Source organism: Orycteropus afer, unplaced genomic scaffold, assembly GCF_000298275.1.
Source record: "Orycteropus afer afer isolate SDZICR_OR568_19922 unplaced genomic scaffold, OryAfe1.0 scaffold00413, whole genome shotgun sequence".
Lineage (NCBI taxonomy): Eukaryota > Metazoa > Chordata > Mammalia > Tubulidentata > Orycteropodidae > Orycteropus > Orycteropus afer.
In genome coordinates, this window is record NW_006922000.1 from 2401776 (window position 1) to 2418180 (window position 16405).

Here is a 16405-nt window from a genome sequence, read left to right on the forward strand (position 1 = left end):
AGGCGCATCTCAGTCTTCAAAGCGACACCTTCGCTTTCACTGGGCCCCCTCCAATCACGCCCACCTTCCCCAGAGAGCGCACAATGAATGGCAAAGGGGAATGGCGGGACAGGAAGGGGGAGGCCAATCTGAGGCTCCTCTTTCCTACCGGTGAAGGCCGCTGACCTGCCCACAGGGGCCTCGGCCTCGGATTTCTAAACGTCATTTGAAATGCCGCTCTCAGGTTACCAGAAGGGCTGGGAACAACAGACAGCTAGCTGTGCCTGGAAGCTCTGATGCGGGCAAGGAGGTTGCATTTCCTTCTTTGTTTATCCCGGACAATGGGGAAGGCCTGCCATCTGTCTGACATGAAGGTTCCTCTCCAGGATCCCGGACACTGCACTCACCATGGGCTACGCTGTCCCAGTCAGGGCCCCTGCTGAAGCAGACTGCAGCAGAAACTGAAAGCACAAGATGTGTGTGTGTCAACAGGTACCGTCACGGGGAAGACGTGGCCTCCAGGCCGTGAAGGAAGCTGAGAGGCAGTGACGCCTGGCAGAGAAGAGGGCCCTGTCTCCCGAGTGACTCTCGTCACTGTCAGTCACATTTCAAGTCAGTCTTGTCTTTACTGATAATGAAGGCCCTAGGTGGTGTGAACAGGGAACACGCTCAGCTGTTAACCAAGAGGTTAGTGGTTCGAATCCACTCAGAGGTTCCTTGGTAGAGAAACCTGACAACGTACTGAAAACTCAGCCCCTGGAAACCCATGTCACAGCTGTGTCATCCACAACTGACCAGGGCACAGCCCAGGATGAGGCTGCATTTGTTTACTACATACGGGGTCGGTCACTGTGAGCAACTCGATGGCAGTGACAATAGGAGTGAAAGACTTGGCTGGACATTAAACGTACACAGATACAGGACACAAGACTGCCTTTCAACATGTGTCCTGACACCGAGGGCCTTAAGAACAGCGTGGGCTCCTGAAACAAGCACACCTGTATTGTAAACGCCATCCCGTTCACCACCCCGAGCAGTGCACCTGGTGACAGGTAAGAAAGCGGAGGAAACAGACTGACCTTCTTTAGAAGAGAAGTTGAGGAACTGGTCAACCTCATGAGGCTCCAGCTTAATCTTGGGGATCACTGTCTGGCACGAGGAGTCAACCTAAAGGAAGAATGTCAAACACAACTTCAGCACAAACAACAACACTGAAGAGCAAAGAGAAGAGCTCTGGGGTGGTCTGTGTCGTCCTCTCAGAACGCCCTCCTTCTCTGGAGTCAGCTGAGGCATGGCTGAGGCGGGCTGCTGCCTGAAGGGAGGTCACCCCAGCCAGTCACGTCCTCTCATCCCCTACCCTGGCAGCACCACTGATGGCCTCTCACCGAGTGCCATCGAGTCAACTCCGACTCGTGCAACCCTAGGTGTGTTGCAACAGAACCATGCTCCATAGGGTTTTCAACGGCTCATTGTTTTAGATCTTCTTCTGAGATGCTTGTGGGGGATTTGAACCGTCAACTTTTGAGTGATGGAACCCTACAAACCCCAGCAATAAAAAACCCAAGGTTCACTTGTCAGTGCCTGTAGCTAGTGTTTCTGTGGGAACATAAAGATATTTTATTGTGGAATCTTCTGGTACATTTTGTAAAGGGTTACTGGGCCACCAGCTTTCCCTGCCCTAGGGATTGGTGCACCAAGCCACGTCTTCTCCTCCAGCTGCTTAATGGCTGACGACATCTAACCTGGTAGGGGAAGGACAAAAGTACCCGGCCCATACACACAGCAAGGCTGTGCCTCTGACCTGCATCACATATCTAAAAATAAACTGAAGACTTGTGGGTGAGGCAAACTGTTAACGTGAAAGGTTGGTGGTTGGAGACCACCCAGAAGCACGTCAGAGAGAGGCCTGGAGGTCTACTTCCGAAAAACCAGGCACTGAAAACCGTGGGGCGCACAGGTCTCCTCAGAGACACAGATGCCAGGAGTGGAAGTGGATGTGACCATGACAGATTCTTGTGGAGCAAGGAGACCCAGCCACAGCCCAGGAGCCCGCCCAAGAGAGATGCCTACTACCGAGAAAAGAGCTCTAACGGGCAAGGGTAGTGGTCTTCTGTCTACAACAACCTTCACCTTCTCCACGGATGGAACACACAGAGCACCAGAGAGCGACCGACTGCGTGTACCCTTCCCCTCACAGAAAACCTGACTTCAGGAATGCTCACGGAGCCACTGTTCACTACCCCAGGCTCCGGACACAAGGACACTCAGGCTAGCTTTCAACACCTGTGAGACGATGCACAGGCGTGATTCCGCCGGTCCACCTGGTCCACCTCCACAGGCGTGGAAAATGTCACCATGGCAAGCTCTGGAACTGCACCCCACCAAACATTTGACCTTCCTTCTGAGGAGTGGCTGGTGGGCTTAACTGCCACCCTTCTAGTTAGCAGTCAAATGCCTTAGGCATTAAGTGTTGAGTTTTGCTGTTGTAAACATCTGACACCCATCTTTCGGATGACTGCTCCTCTAACTTAACACCTGAAAGTGACAAGCGCACCTTCCTAGCTTCACTGATGAGAACTGGCCTATGATGAGCTCACAGTACTTTTTGCAGTGTCTTCTCTTTGTACACTCAGCACAGCGGGAGCACAGTTGGCCTTGACCCAGGGGGGCTCTCGAATAGGAAAGGACAAGTTTTAACTTGCCGAATGGCCTCTCCCACCCGGCAAGGTAAACTGTAATGGTTCACAGCCACTGCTCGCAGCGCCCCCTTCAGGTGGTGCCCAGGGCCCGAGCCGTACCTGTCACACTTGAGGTGTGCCTCAGCCTGCTCCCGACACTCTCCTCGCTGTCGCCATGGTATCGAGCAAGAGCTTTCTAGTCTCTTGGGGTAAGCTTTCCAAGGCCAACATATAGATACAGGAAAATAAGATATGCCCTTCCAAAATCTGTATCATCAAAGAATTTAAGACCTGAGCTTCTTCCTAAAGCAAGCTACATCTGTGGTGTAAACTAACTTCCTGGCTCCTCATGGTTTCCAAGGGTAACACAGTAACAAGTGTGCATGCAGGGCAGTCTCTGAATGAAGTCAGGACAACACAACTCGGCCCATGGAGAGGACACTGCACAGGAGCTGGTGTTGCCACAGCCGTGAGCTGCTGCACGCACCAAGAAGCCACGGGCCGCATAACCATCAGACCACCATTCCCCTCCACTGGCTCCAAATAACCCTGCAGGGAACTTCCCTCACCAAGGATATGCATCTAAGCGTTTAATTTGATAGCAGAATCAAAGAAATCATGAATCTGCTTTGCTACCAACTTGCCTGTAAAGGAAGCAATACGATGCCAGTAAGAAATCAACACTCCCTTAGATAGTTGGACAGATGACAGACAGAACAGCTGACCCTGACTCATGGTCACCCCGTGTGTGTCAGGGTGGAAAGGTGTCCACAGGGTTTTCATGGTGGGTTTTTCAGAAGCACATAACCAGGTCTTTCCTCCCAGGCTCACCTGGGTGGACTCAAGCCTCCAACCTTTCAGTCAGCAGCCAGGCCTCTTAACCATCGCACCACCCAGGGACTCCACACCCAGATGTGGTTAAACAGACAGAGATCAACACCAACGGCCACGGGCTCCAGAAAGAGGAAAGGCCTCGCTGGACAAGCAGAATCACCGTCTTTACATCCCACCTCTTGGGAAGAAAGAAAATTGAGCGTACCCCAGTAGTCATCTCCAGAGGGGGCTCCTCCTTCTCCAGAGGGGTGGAGATGGCTGTGACGGTCAGCGTGACAGAGGGGACAAGGCCCGGGGGCGCCTCGTCGGTTATCGGCTCTGTCTTGATGGTTGCTGAAGAGAAGTCCGTAGACAGGAACCATTTCTCGCTCTCCACGTCATCTGTGGGAAGAAGACAGACAGACAGACACGTGAACTCACCCCAGGTGCCAGATGCTCAGTCCAACAAACGACCCCAGTCTGCCTCCAAATGACAAAGGTTCACCTCGTGTAGAAGGGGAAACGAAGCAGCAGACAGAAGGTGAAGTGGCGGCGAGAGGAAGGTGCAGCACGATGTACAGTCCACACGACGCGTCTACAGGGTGCGTGTGTGAGCGAGCGCGCGGGGGGAGACCCCGGAAGGAAACTGGGACAGGAACGGGGCCTCCCTGGGCGCAGCCAGAGGCGGCTGGGTGGGCGAGGATGGGCGGGAGGGAGAACGCCCACTGTGTGACGGGGTACACCGTTTGGTATTGGACTCAAGTGCATGTGTCTAGTCAAAAATAAATTAATAATACATTTTAAATCAACTTAAGGTAAGAAAGGGGCAAACAGGTGGCAGCCAGGGTCTCAGGAAAGGACCTCAGGCAGCAGGTGGTAGAGGCCATCTTCCCCTGGGCACAGTTCACAGTTTCCCTGCTCCTCCTCGCCCCACCTCCTGCCCTCTTCTGTTCCCTCTGCTCCCACCGAAGCCTTCAACCTGACCTCAACTTCCCGCCAACGCACCCCACACTCCACCCCGTCTGTCAGTGGAGGCCGCATGTGGCTATGAGGCTGAACAGGTGTCAGTGCAGCTTCCAGACTGAGACAGACCAGGGAGACAGGCCTCGTGACCTACAGGGAAACGAGCCAATGAAAACCCTACAGACACAGCAGTCCAATGGGCAGCCCCTCAGGACCAGGCAGGGTTTCGTCCTGCTGTGCACGGGGTCGGCATGCATCAGGCCGACAGGACAGCAGCTATCAACAGCAACACCAGACCAGAAACGGAATTTACTCAGCCCTCTGGGAAACCTAACAGGCAGGCAAAGCCAGCCCCCTGCTAAAACGGACCTAGGCCTTGTCCTGGGTATCGGCCTGTCTTGAACTTCAGTGATTATCATAGGCCTGGGTGACATAGTGGTTAAAGCATTTGGTTGATAACCAAAAGGTCAGCAGTTCAAATCTACCAGCTGTTCTGCAGAAGAAAGATGAGGCAGTCTGCTTCTGTAAAGATTGACAGCCTTGGAGACCTTCTGAGACAGCTCCACTCTGTCCTCTAGGGGCGCTATGAGTCAGAATCGACTCCACGGCAGTGGGCTTGGTGTGGCTTTGCTTCCATAAGATGACAGACAGTCTTGGAAACACTATGGGGCAGTTCTGCTCTGCACGCACGGGGTAGCAATGAGGAGGGATCAACTCAATGGCAGTAGGATAAAGATCACTCAGAACAGCCACGGGTAGAGGAAGAACAGGCCCAGAAGCAAGAAACTACAGCTCACGATTAACACTTTACTTCACAAGCAACTTCCTCCAAGCATAGCAGAGTCAGATCAGCACCAACAAACATAAACGATTTTCCTCCCAAGTCCAACGTATGCCAACCGCGCGGACTACATCGCAGCCACAGAGGGTTGCTGGGGAGACATACAGAGACCTGGCTGGTGCTGGCGGGTGAGGCCCTGCTGTAAAGGGCAGTCTGTGCTGAGTCTAGGTGCTCACGGCACAACCCTGGGGAGACCGGCAGGGAACCAAGAGGCTTTTGATGGAGACAAGGCGGGGCACTGAACCACACCAGACAGGGCACCCTGCTGGCCAGGGGGCACCCAGCACAGCCTAGAAAAGCAGTGGGACCAAAACGCAAAAGCAGATCCTAACAACCCTCCCAAAAGGACTAAAGGCCTAGAACACTGTCAGGTGAAAGTCACTGTCAGATTTGGGGGAGGGCTGGGGACAGAGGGCACATTGGCCACACTTTCCTCCACCCAGCCATCATCCACTGACACCTCTTCAGACACTAAGGAACTACTCACTTCTTGAAGCCAACGTGTGCACCATCTCCAGTATACCCCGTCCCCACTGAGAGGTCACGTGTGCACCCCATCCCCACTGAGCAGCTGCACATGCACCCTGTCTCCACGTGCACCCCATCCCCACTGAGCGGTCGCGTGTGCACCCCATCTCTGCTGAGCAACCGCACATGTACCCTGTCCTTACTGAGCAGCGACGTATGCACCCCATCTCCACTCAGCGGCCACACATGCACCCTGTTCCCATGTGCACCCCATCCCAGCTGAGTGAGCATGGGCGTACCCCATCTCTGCTAAGCGGTCATGCATGGACCCCTCTGGACTACGCAAGCACTGTCCCCAGCAGAGACTGGCAATGAGGGCGAGAGGGAAGCACCTTGACGTGCATTGAAACGAGAGGTACAACAGTGTCCCCGAGAGCAAGGGAGCCATGATCACTGGGAAATGTGAGCTAAACAAGGCCCCTGCCTCTTCCTCTCAGACACATGTGAATTCCTCCCAGAGAGAAGGCCAAGAAAGCCGCCTTCCAAGAGCTTCCTGGAGGATGGCAGCTGGCCTTGCTTCCTGCTTCCAGCCAACGAAGCTTTGCAGCAACTTAGCCTCTAGCTACAGAGCTCTGGTGCACGATGGCTGAGCACTAGGCTGCTAACCAAAAGGCTGGTGGTTCAAACCTACCCAGTGACTCCACGGGAGAAAGACCTGGCAGTGTGTTCCTGTAAAGGTTACAGTCAAGGAACCCCTATGGGGCCACTCTACTCTGTCTCATGGGGTCACCATGAGGTGGAATCGACTCAATAACCAAAGACCAAAGCCACTGCTGTTTCCAAGGCTGTCACTCTTTATGGAAGCAGATTGCCTCATTTCTCCTGAGGAGAGGCTGGTGGGTTTGAACTGCCAACCTTTGGATATCAGCTGAATCCCTTAACCATCACACCACCAGAGCTCCTTGAATTGACTTAAAGGCACCCAACAACTATCTCTATCTTGAAACATGTTTTAGAGTTTGATAGACTTTTAAGACCATCAAGTTCTAATGCAGCCATTTCTAGATGAGGATACTGCCATGCAGGCCTTTGCCGAGACGTAACAGGTCATTTATGGCACAACGCGCACCTCTGCCCCCATGAGAAGGATGTCCAATTCCCTCCCACCACGCTAAGGAAACAGCCGAACGTGTGGCTAGAGACGTGTGTGCACAGCTGCTGACCTGCAACACTGTCTGCGACCACAGAACACTGGAATAACCAAAGCATTCACGAGCCAGGGGAAGATTAAGTGAATTACAGCAAATCCTTAAAAGGCACATTCACACAGCCACTGAAGTATCACTTACAGAGCCTCTTCAATAACAAGGGGGAAGGGTTTACGACTGAATATGAAGAGGAAAAAAAAAGCCTGAATATAAACTGATGCGCTATTAAGAGAAGAAGGGATGGAAAACACCGGAAGGAAACATGGCAAAATACTAGCAGTGGGGAGCTCTACATGACGGTTCAGAACACGAACCACTGTTTAAAATTATTTAGTACCGGCAGTCTCTGACTTATGGCTGCCCAACTTACATACAACCTGTACCAACCTCTGTAAAGCCATTAAAATTAAAACTCAAGGTACAGATAATGGTTCATAATAACGAATGGACACTACTTTGGCTATGCGTCCAAACATTATCATTACTAGATGTTTCAGTGTGTCTGAAAGTGTTTAATATTTTTATGCATAGAGAAGGATAGTATATACTTAATACTAAGACAGAGCAAAGTACTATAATGAAATGTGCAAAGATCTGGAGTTAGAAATCCAAAAGGGAAGAACATTTAGCATTGCTCAAGCTGAAAGAACTGAAGAAAAAATATACAAGCTTCAAGTTGCAATGCTGAAGGATTCTATGGGCAAAATACTGAATGATGCAGAAAATATCAAAAGAAGATGGACGGAATGCACAGAGTCACTATAACAAAAAGAACTGGCCAATGTTCATCCATTTCAGAAGGAGCATGTGATCAAGAACCAATGGTATTGAAGGAAGAAGTCCAGGCAGCACTGAAGGAATTGGCAAAAAATAAGGCTCCAGGAATTGACGGAACACCCACTGAGACGTTTCAACAAATGCATACTGCGCTGGAGGCACTCACTTGGCTATGCCAAGAAAGTTGGAAGACAGCTACCTGGCCAACTGACTGGATGAGATCTATATTTGTGCCCATTTCAAAGAAAGGTGATCCTACAGAACGTGGGAATTATCAAACAATATTATTAATATCACACATAAGTAAATCTTGCTGAAGATAATTCAAAAACGGTACAGCACTATCTTGACAGGGAACTGCTAGAAATTCAAGCCAGATTCAGAAAAGGATATGGAACAAGGGATATCATTGCTGATGTCAGATGGATCTTGGCTGAGAGCAAATACCAGAAAGATGTTTACCTGTGTTTAATTGACTATGCAAAGGCATTTGACTGTGTGGATCATAACAAATTATGGATAACAATGCAAAGAATGGGACTTAATTGTGCTCATGAGGAACCTGGACACAGATCAAGAGGCTGTTGTTCAAAGAGAATAAAGGGATACTGTATGGTTTAAAATCAGGAAAGGTGTGTGATAGGGTTGTATCTTTTCACCATACTTATTCAATCTGTATGTAGAGCAAATAATCTGAGAAGCTGGACTATATGAAGAAGAATGAGGCATCAGGATTGGAGGAAGAGTCAGTAACAACATGAGATATGGAGATGACACAACCTTGGTTGGCTGAAAGTGAACATGACTTGAAGCACTTACTGATGAAGGTCGAAGACTTCAGTCTTCAGTATGGATTATACCTCAACATAAAAAAAAAAAAAAAATCCTCACAACTAGACCAACAAATAACATCATAACAAATAGAGAAGAGACTGAAGTTGTCAGGGATTTCATTTTACTTGGATTTACAATCAACACCAATGGGGAAAAAAAAAAAAACTCACCATTGAGTCAGATCCAACTCATAGCAACCCCTCCTTGGGTTTCTGAGACAGTATCACTACGGAAGTAGATTGCCCAACCCTCCTTCTGAAGAGTGGCTAGTGGGTTTGAACCGCCAGCCTTCTGGTTAAGTCAAATGCCTTAGGCACTATACCACCAGAGCTCCCAATGGAAGCAGCAGTCAAGAAATCACTCAATGTATTGTACCAGGCAAATCTGCTGCAAAAGACCTCTTTAAAGTGTTAAAAAGCAAAGATGTCATTTTGAAGACTAAAGTACATCTGACCCAAGCCATGGTATTTTCAATCACCTCATATGCATGTGAAAGCTGGACAATGAATAAGGAAGACTGCAGAAGAGTTGATGCCTTTGAATTATGGTAATGTTGAAGAATGCTGAAAATACCATGAGCTGCCACAAAAATGAACAAATCTGTCCTGGAGTAAGTGCAGCCAGAATGCTCCTTGGAAGTGAGAATGGCCAGACTCTGTCCACCTGCTTTGGTCGTGTGGTAAGAAGGGACCATTCCTGAAGAAGGACGTCCTGCTTGGTAAAGCAGAGGGTCAGGGAAAGAGGGGAAGGCCGCCGGACTGACACAGTGGCTGCAGCGATGGGCTCAGGTGCAGCAAGGATCATGAGGGGGCACAGGACTGGGCAGTGTCTCATTCTGTTGTCCACGGGGTCACTATCTGTCAGAGTCAACTGATGGCACCCAACAACGAGACACACCTTTGACCTACTGATGTTAGATACGAACTGTACCTAACCGTCCCAACTTACATACAAATCTGACTTTAAAAAAGACTTAGGAACAGAACTCGTTGGTAATCCAGGGACTGCCTGTATTTCTAAATTTCCTGTGTTGGGAATATACTCCCCCTGGGTGATCAGTATGGGAATGGCCTACTCCTGCTGTTGCAGTTGATGTCGTAGGATGGAAATTATTGGACAGAAGCGCCAGTGACTCACGGGGACCACAGAGAGCCCTAGCTTCAACTGGAGCAAATGAGTACTGTAACGTATATAGGAAACGGGTACCGTAATGTAGGTAGTAGCAGCATCAGTGCTGCAGTCGTCACCCCTCCCTCTCTGTTTGCCCCTTCCTTGTAGTTCTGCAGCGTCCTCCACTGTGGGCCACTCCTCACCAAGGGCTGGGCCTACGTGCCTTGTTTTGGGCGATGTGTGTTCACCTAACACAAGGACAGTCTTGAGATGCTCTTGCCTGAATGCATTTATGCTTTGCACATGTGTCATCACTGTAAGAAGGATGTGCCTACTGGCCCCAGGAGAGGGGTGGCAGACATGTAGCACAAAGCCACCCTCAGAGGATGCTAGCCAACATGGGCCAACCCTCAACCAGCCTTCAACGTGGGAGGGAGTCCAGTTGAATCTTGCGGGATCACTGAGCCAACCCCCAGCCAAAGGACAGGCACGTGAACTGCAAACTGAACGGATGCTGTCTGAAGCAACTACATCCTGGGGCTGCTTGTTATGCAGCAACATAATTAATGGATGCAACACAGCTGAACGTAGCAAGAGGAAATTAAACCCATGACTTGAAGACTGATTGAAACAAGATGTGCACCTTGTTTCTAATATAATTCTAACAGCCAGAGGTAAGCCACAGCTGTAAATATGTGTGGTTTGATGGGCCAGAGCTACCAGTAGCATCATGAAATAGATGGCTTCACTGAGAAAACCAAGTCCATCAAAATAACAAGTTTGGTGAGAGCATCCCAGTGGCAGGTGACAGACCAGGGCTCTCAATCTGAACTACTGGTCGTCACCTTGTGCTCTGTCCCTCGATGGAAATAAACATCAAATCATAGAACGTGAGATGACAGATCTAACTGTGAGGTCATGGCTCCATGGAGGACAGCGAAAGGAATGAGGAGCATATGCATCCCATTTTCCCTGTGACCTTATTTTCTGTCATTCTGTTTTACTGGCCAAACGATCCATAAGGCCCCCCGGACTCAGGGCAGAATCATCCCTGGGATGGCTGAGTTACCAGCTGACCTGGAAGAGAGAGTCAGCAGCACTCTACAATCCACACCCTCTGCTTCTAAACCTTGAAGCTCAGACTTCAGGTGGGAAGAAATTTAAAAAATAAACGCCTTCTGAATTACCCTTACATTCCTTTAAGTTTCAGAAGACCACCACCACCCACAAAGGGTGTCAGTGCGTACCATGGGGAGTAAAACATCTACCACGTGTTCCAAACTCATCTGATTGGCTTCCTAAGGAAGGTCAGACTCAAGGGCTACATTTCCTCCCATTTCACACTAGCCGTCAGGCCTGAGCTGCCTCATGGCAAGAAGCACATCTTCATACCCAAGCAAAGAGTGTGAGCAGTGGAGCTGGACGTCACAGTGGACAGACAGACATAGATCAAAGCCAGGGTGGACACAACAGCAGGATGCAGGTCCGCAATCATCTTTGTGCCCAGCTCAGAGAACCACACTGAAGAGATGCTAACTCTCGGAAGAGATAAACAGAAGATTCAACTTTAAATAAATAAAAATAAGTAAACAATCATGCATTTGTTAGGTGCTGTCAAGTCAATCCCGACTCATAGTGACCCTGTGTATGACAGAACGTAACACTGCCCGGTCACGTGCCAGCCTCACAATCCTTGCTATACCTGAGCCCATCATTGCAGCCACTATGCCAATCCATCTCTTTGAGGGCCTTCCCCTTTCTTGCTGACCCGCCACTCTACCAACCATGATATCCTTCTCCAGGGAATGGTCTCTTCTGACAACATGACCAAAGTAGGTCAGACGAAGTCTGGCCATTCTCACTTCCAAGAAGCATTTTGGCTGCACTTCTTCTAGCACAGATTGTGGGTTTGGAATGTCTCAATAAATATGAATATCCCAAACCAAACCAAACTCACTGCTGTCAAGTCAGATTCAACTCATAACAACCCCTCCTTGGGTTTCCGAGGCGGTATCTCTACGGAAGTAGATCGTCCAACCTTCCTTCTCAGGAGTGGCTCTTGGGTTTGAACCACCAGCCTTCTGGTTAGCAGTCAAATGCCTTAAGCACTACACCACCAGAGCCTCCTAAAAATGAATATGCACAGACATAAATTAGCCTATCTACGCACAAACATATACAAAGTTTGTGAATATACTCTTAAGAAGAAAAACGACACAGGGCAACTTCAATGAAATTCCTATCTGTTGCTATTGACATGGTGCTAGTGCCACTGAGTGGGTGCTGACTCACGGTGCACACATACAACAGAACACAACACTGTCCCATCCTGCACCACCTTCACGATCACTGCTGTATATGGGTTGTGGTGGGATCCCCTGGACCAAGGCTTCCTCATTTCCTGTTCATACAACACATCTAAATTCACTGCTGTGTTTGGACTGTGGTGGTGATCCATTAGATTGAGGCTTCCTGGGTTTCTGTTTATACAACATGACTAAAACAAAAAGTAGGAGCTCTGGTAGCATAGTACCTAAGGCTCTTGACTGCTAACCAGAAGGCTGGCGGTTCAAACCCACCCGCCACTCCTCAGAAGGAAGGGTGGGCAATCTACTTCCATAGTGATACTGCCTCAAAAACCCAAGGAGGGGTTGCTATGAGTCGGGTCTGACTCAACGGCCCTTAACAACAACAACAACAAAATAAAAAGTAAAACTTGTGTTTTAAATAAGCATGCCCCATCTAGATCCCTCAGCACTTCACAACTGTGTCTGCCCTCTGAACGTAGTCAGCAACACTTGACCGGTTTTTGCTATAAAAAGCTCTGAAAGGGGAAGTGCTAGGGCTGGTTCTGGAGGCCAAGGGAGAGGGGTGTGTCAGAATCGTGTTAAACTACAGCCAGTACATGTTGAGACAGAAGGAGGTCTGTCTGCCCATGGTCTCCCCGTGAGTCCTGGGACACCTGGACGCTAATGTGACCTGCCAGGAGGGGACGAGAGGCATCAGTAATGGAGAACAACAAACATTTACCAAGTGCTTCTGTGTGCTAGGCACTGCACTACGACTTCACACAGGACACCTGTATTGTCTTTCAGGGCCACTGTGAGTTGGAATCAATGCAACGGCAAAGTGTTGTTTTTTTTTTTTTTTTTTCTTTTTAATAAGCATTAATTTATTTAATCCTTGCAATAAAGTGAGTTACTTAATATGGCCCTCCTAGCCACAGTCCTCCATTTTGAGAGGTATTGCAAATCCTAGCCTCTATGCCTGTGGTGTGGTGATGGCCCCATTCTGTAGTGAACTGTCTGTCATGTTAAGGAGACAGGATTATGTTAAGGAGATGGCCTTAGTAGAGGGTGTGACTCAAGTCACCAGCCTTAGTTTCCTTGAGGGGATTATATGAACACTGTGGCAAAGTTCTCTCTTGCTCTAGATCCTACACCTACTCCCTCATCGTCTGACCTCTGGTTCCTGGAACTTGAGCCCACAGCCATCTGACCTGCCGACTTGGGTTCATCAGCCCCTGAAGCCATGTTAGTGAGGCGAATCCTCCAGACTGATGCCTGGCCTGTGGATTTGGGACTCGGCAGATTGCACAAGCACATGAGCTATTTCCTTGGCAGTTTGCGAGGTCTGTGAGATGTTACAGTGAAATACAGAACCCTAAGATGGGAGATAGACGACTGAGAGGAAGAAGAGGCGTGGACGTCAGAGATGATGGTTGGAAAAACTGGACATTTTGGACATCTTTAACCTCCACCTCATAGGGACAAGCCTTGTGCTGATCCTCTAAAAGAATCCATCTAAGAACGCTCCTCTGTGAATATCCAGAGAACCTGAACTGCTAAGTAGGTGTCGGCATACCTCAGAGATGCTGCGGGTTGGGTTCCACCGCAATAAAGTGTCATGATAAAGCAAGTCACTTAGATTTATTTCCCAGAGCACATAAAAGTCATGTTTACACTACACTGTAGTCTATGAAGTGTGTAACAGCATGGTAACAAAAGTTTAAAATATTGTGAGTGACCAAAATGTGAGAGACACACATCCTGTTGGAACAACCAACTTGCTTGATGCAAGGACGCCATGAATTTGTCAACAGCCAGTATTTGCAAAGCGCAGTAGGTGGGGCTGTGGATGGAAACAGTGCTGTCTAGTCTTATCCCAGCACTGTGATGGCAGCGCCAACCAAGAAGTCATGTCATTAAAAAGCAGCAGCAGCAGCACTGTTCCTCATACTCGTAGAAAAGGTAAGCCTGAGGTAATACCAAGAAAGGGTGATCAATAGTAAGACAGCACCCAGCACAAGGCCCAGCTTCAGACGAGATGAACTGCTCTCTGCCTGCCTCCCCCACCACGGCCACATTCACTCTTTACCCCTTCCTGCTAGGGGACCCAGAACTCTGTAGGCAGATGCAAACTCGTCTTCCTTTCCTGGCCCTGAACCAGCCTCTGAGGTGGCTCAGCAGATACTCCGGTCACCAACTCACAGGAAACGAGCTGCACATACAGCCAGGCCTTCCTCTCTGGCCTCCTTTCATGTCCCCCTTCCTTGGACCACAATAAGATCTCTTCATGCTGCAACCAGGAAGCCGAGTCACCCTGACCCACCCCCACCCACCGCTCAGCACACGCGACCATGCGCTAATCCCACCGCAGGTTTCATCTGAGCATGCCTAGCTCTGTTCCCTCTCCGCCATGACATCATCCCCACCTAGCAAGGTCCCCTTTGTCATTGCAGCCCTGCCCTGGGCTGGTATCATGAGCCCTAAGATTTCAGGTCTGCTTCGTGTCTCCAAAACTCTGCCTCCTTCCCACCCTGCAGCCATCAAGCTTCGTTCTACCCTCCACCAGGTCACAACCTGCACACCATATCTGCAGTCCTACCTGTGACCACTGCTCCATCAGTCCAGGGTGTCATGCTGACCCAGCCAGCCCTCAGCCCTGAGATGTCCAACCAGCTCCATCAGAAGGAAGAAGATTAATGTTCAGGTTGAGGCTCCACCCACTCCAGGGTTTGAACCACCATAGTTACAGTCCCTAATTCTACCCTAAATAAAGGTACCTATGAGTGGCACTTGCCTGCTAACCAGATGGCTGGCGGTTCAAATCCAGCAGCCACTCCTCGGAAGGAAGGTTGGGCAATCCTACTTCCGTAGTGATACTGCCTCGGAAACCCAAGGAGGCGTTGCTATGAGTCGGGGCTGACTCGACGGCACATAACAACAACAACAACATGAGTGGTACAAGGAGCTCTGGTGGGACAGTGCCCAAGGCATTTGAATGCTAACCAGAAGGTTGGTGGTTTAAACCCACCAGATGTTCCGTGGAAGGCTGATCTCTGCAGCCACCATGTCAATCCACCTTGTTGAGGGCCTTCCCCTTTTTGTTGACCCTCCACTTTACCAACCATGACATCCTTCTCCAGGGAACGATACCTTCTTACAACATAAACAAAGTAGGTGAGACGAAGTCTGGCCATTCTCACTTCCAAGGAGCATTCCGGCTGCACTTCTTCCAGGACAGATTTGTCCATCTGTAAGGTCTGTAGATACCTTCTACTTTGTACCTTTGTTCTTGCATCATTCCGGAGGGTGGGGGCCTCACCCAGTTCTCCGTGCACAGTTCCAGTGCAGGACCACCAAGCTCCATCTCGAGGAGGAAGAAGGAAGTGGCGGAGGGAAGCGAGCACATGTCCCGTATCTAACTTAATCACGAAGGACCCGCTGAGCGAATCCTGTCCCAGCACACAAGGGTCCCTCTGCAGCAGGTGCAGGGCTCACACTCAGCTCCTCCACCATGGCCCGACAATTCCCGCCTTCCCACAGTTTACATGGCTGCTTCCACTGCTTGTGTCTATTTAACCTCTCTGTTTTTTGTGGGGGTTTTTTGGTAGCAGAGGAAACCCTGCTCAGCATCTGGTGAGCGCCTCAATCACGGGGAGATGGTTGAGAGGGGCTTTGAAGGGCGAGCCCACACCCCTGGGCTGGTTGTGGGGGCTCTGGAGCCACACAGAGCTCATTAGCTGCCGTGTTTCAGGGAAGCCTACTATCAAGTTCAACCTGAAGACAGGTGAGCCTCTGTAATCCTAGACCAGCGTTTCCTGCCCTTTGTTCAGTCACAGATTCTTGAGAATCTAAAGAAAGCTCTGGAGCTCATTGGAAAAACAAACAAGTGCAGGTGGCCCCAAACATTGTGTGCAACCATAGGACCCACCGTCCACCTGAGGCCATGACAGGATGAAGGGATAAGACATTTTCTCCATTTAATTGGCCTGGGGTTGAGGGAGGGAGGGTGGGGAAGGGAGCATCCATGGTAGGATGGAGAAAAAGGAGAGGAAGGGAGAGAAAGGGGAGAAGAGGAGACTAACCCTGAAACACAAGGAGAGCACCTCTACACAAACTCTAACACCTTCTTCCAGCTTAGACGTGACTAGGGAAAAACTGCATATAATCTAAGTGAAAGTGGACAGGAGATCTGATAATATAATGAAATACTCACTACCCACCACGAGAAATAAGGACTTAGTTTTGCTCTTCGTAACACAAGGATAACATGCAGGACAGTGAACGGAACTCACACAGTTACTATTCACGCAGAAGACTTACAACCTCCCAAGAACAATCCGGCTCTTCCATCAGGGAGGTCAGCTGCTCTGATGGGCACTTGGCTCTGGCAGAGACCTTCCTAGCCAGGATCCCCTCAAGGGGGATGAAAACTGGGGTTCAAGGGAA

The 16405-nt window shown here is 49.7% G+C and overlaps 1 protein-coding gene across 1 annotated transcript in view; it reads right to left on the bottom strand.

The window, feature by feature from the left end:
• Nucleotides 1–16405, bottom strand: part of CREB3L2 (cAMP responsive element binding protein 3 like 2) — a 108790-nt gene that overhangs the window by 25150 nt on the left and 67235 nt on the right. Inside the window, exons 3-4 of the mRNA XM_007953795.1 lie at nt 3697–3872; nt 1059–1146 (exon numbers count right to left, since the gene is read on the bottom strand). Coding sequence (XP_007951986.1) covers nt 1059–1146; nt 3697–3872 — 264 coding nt within the window. The remainder of the gene's footprint in view (nt 1–1058; nt 1147–3696; nt 3873–16405) is intronic.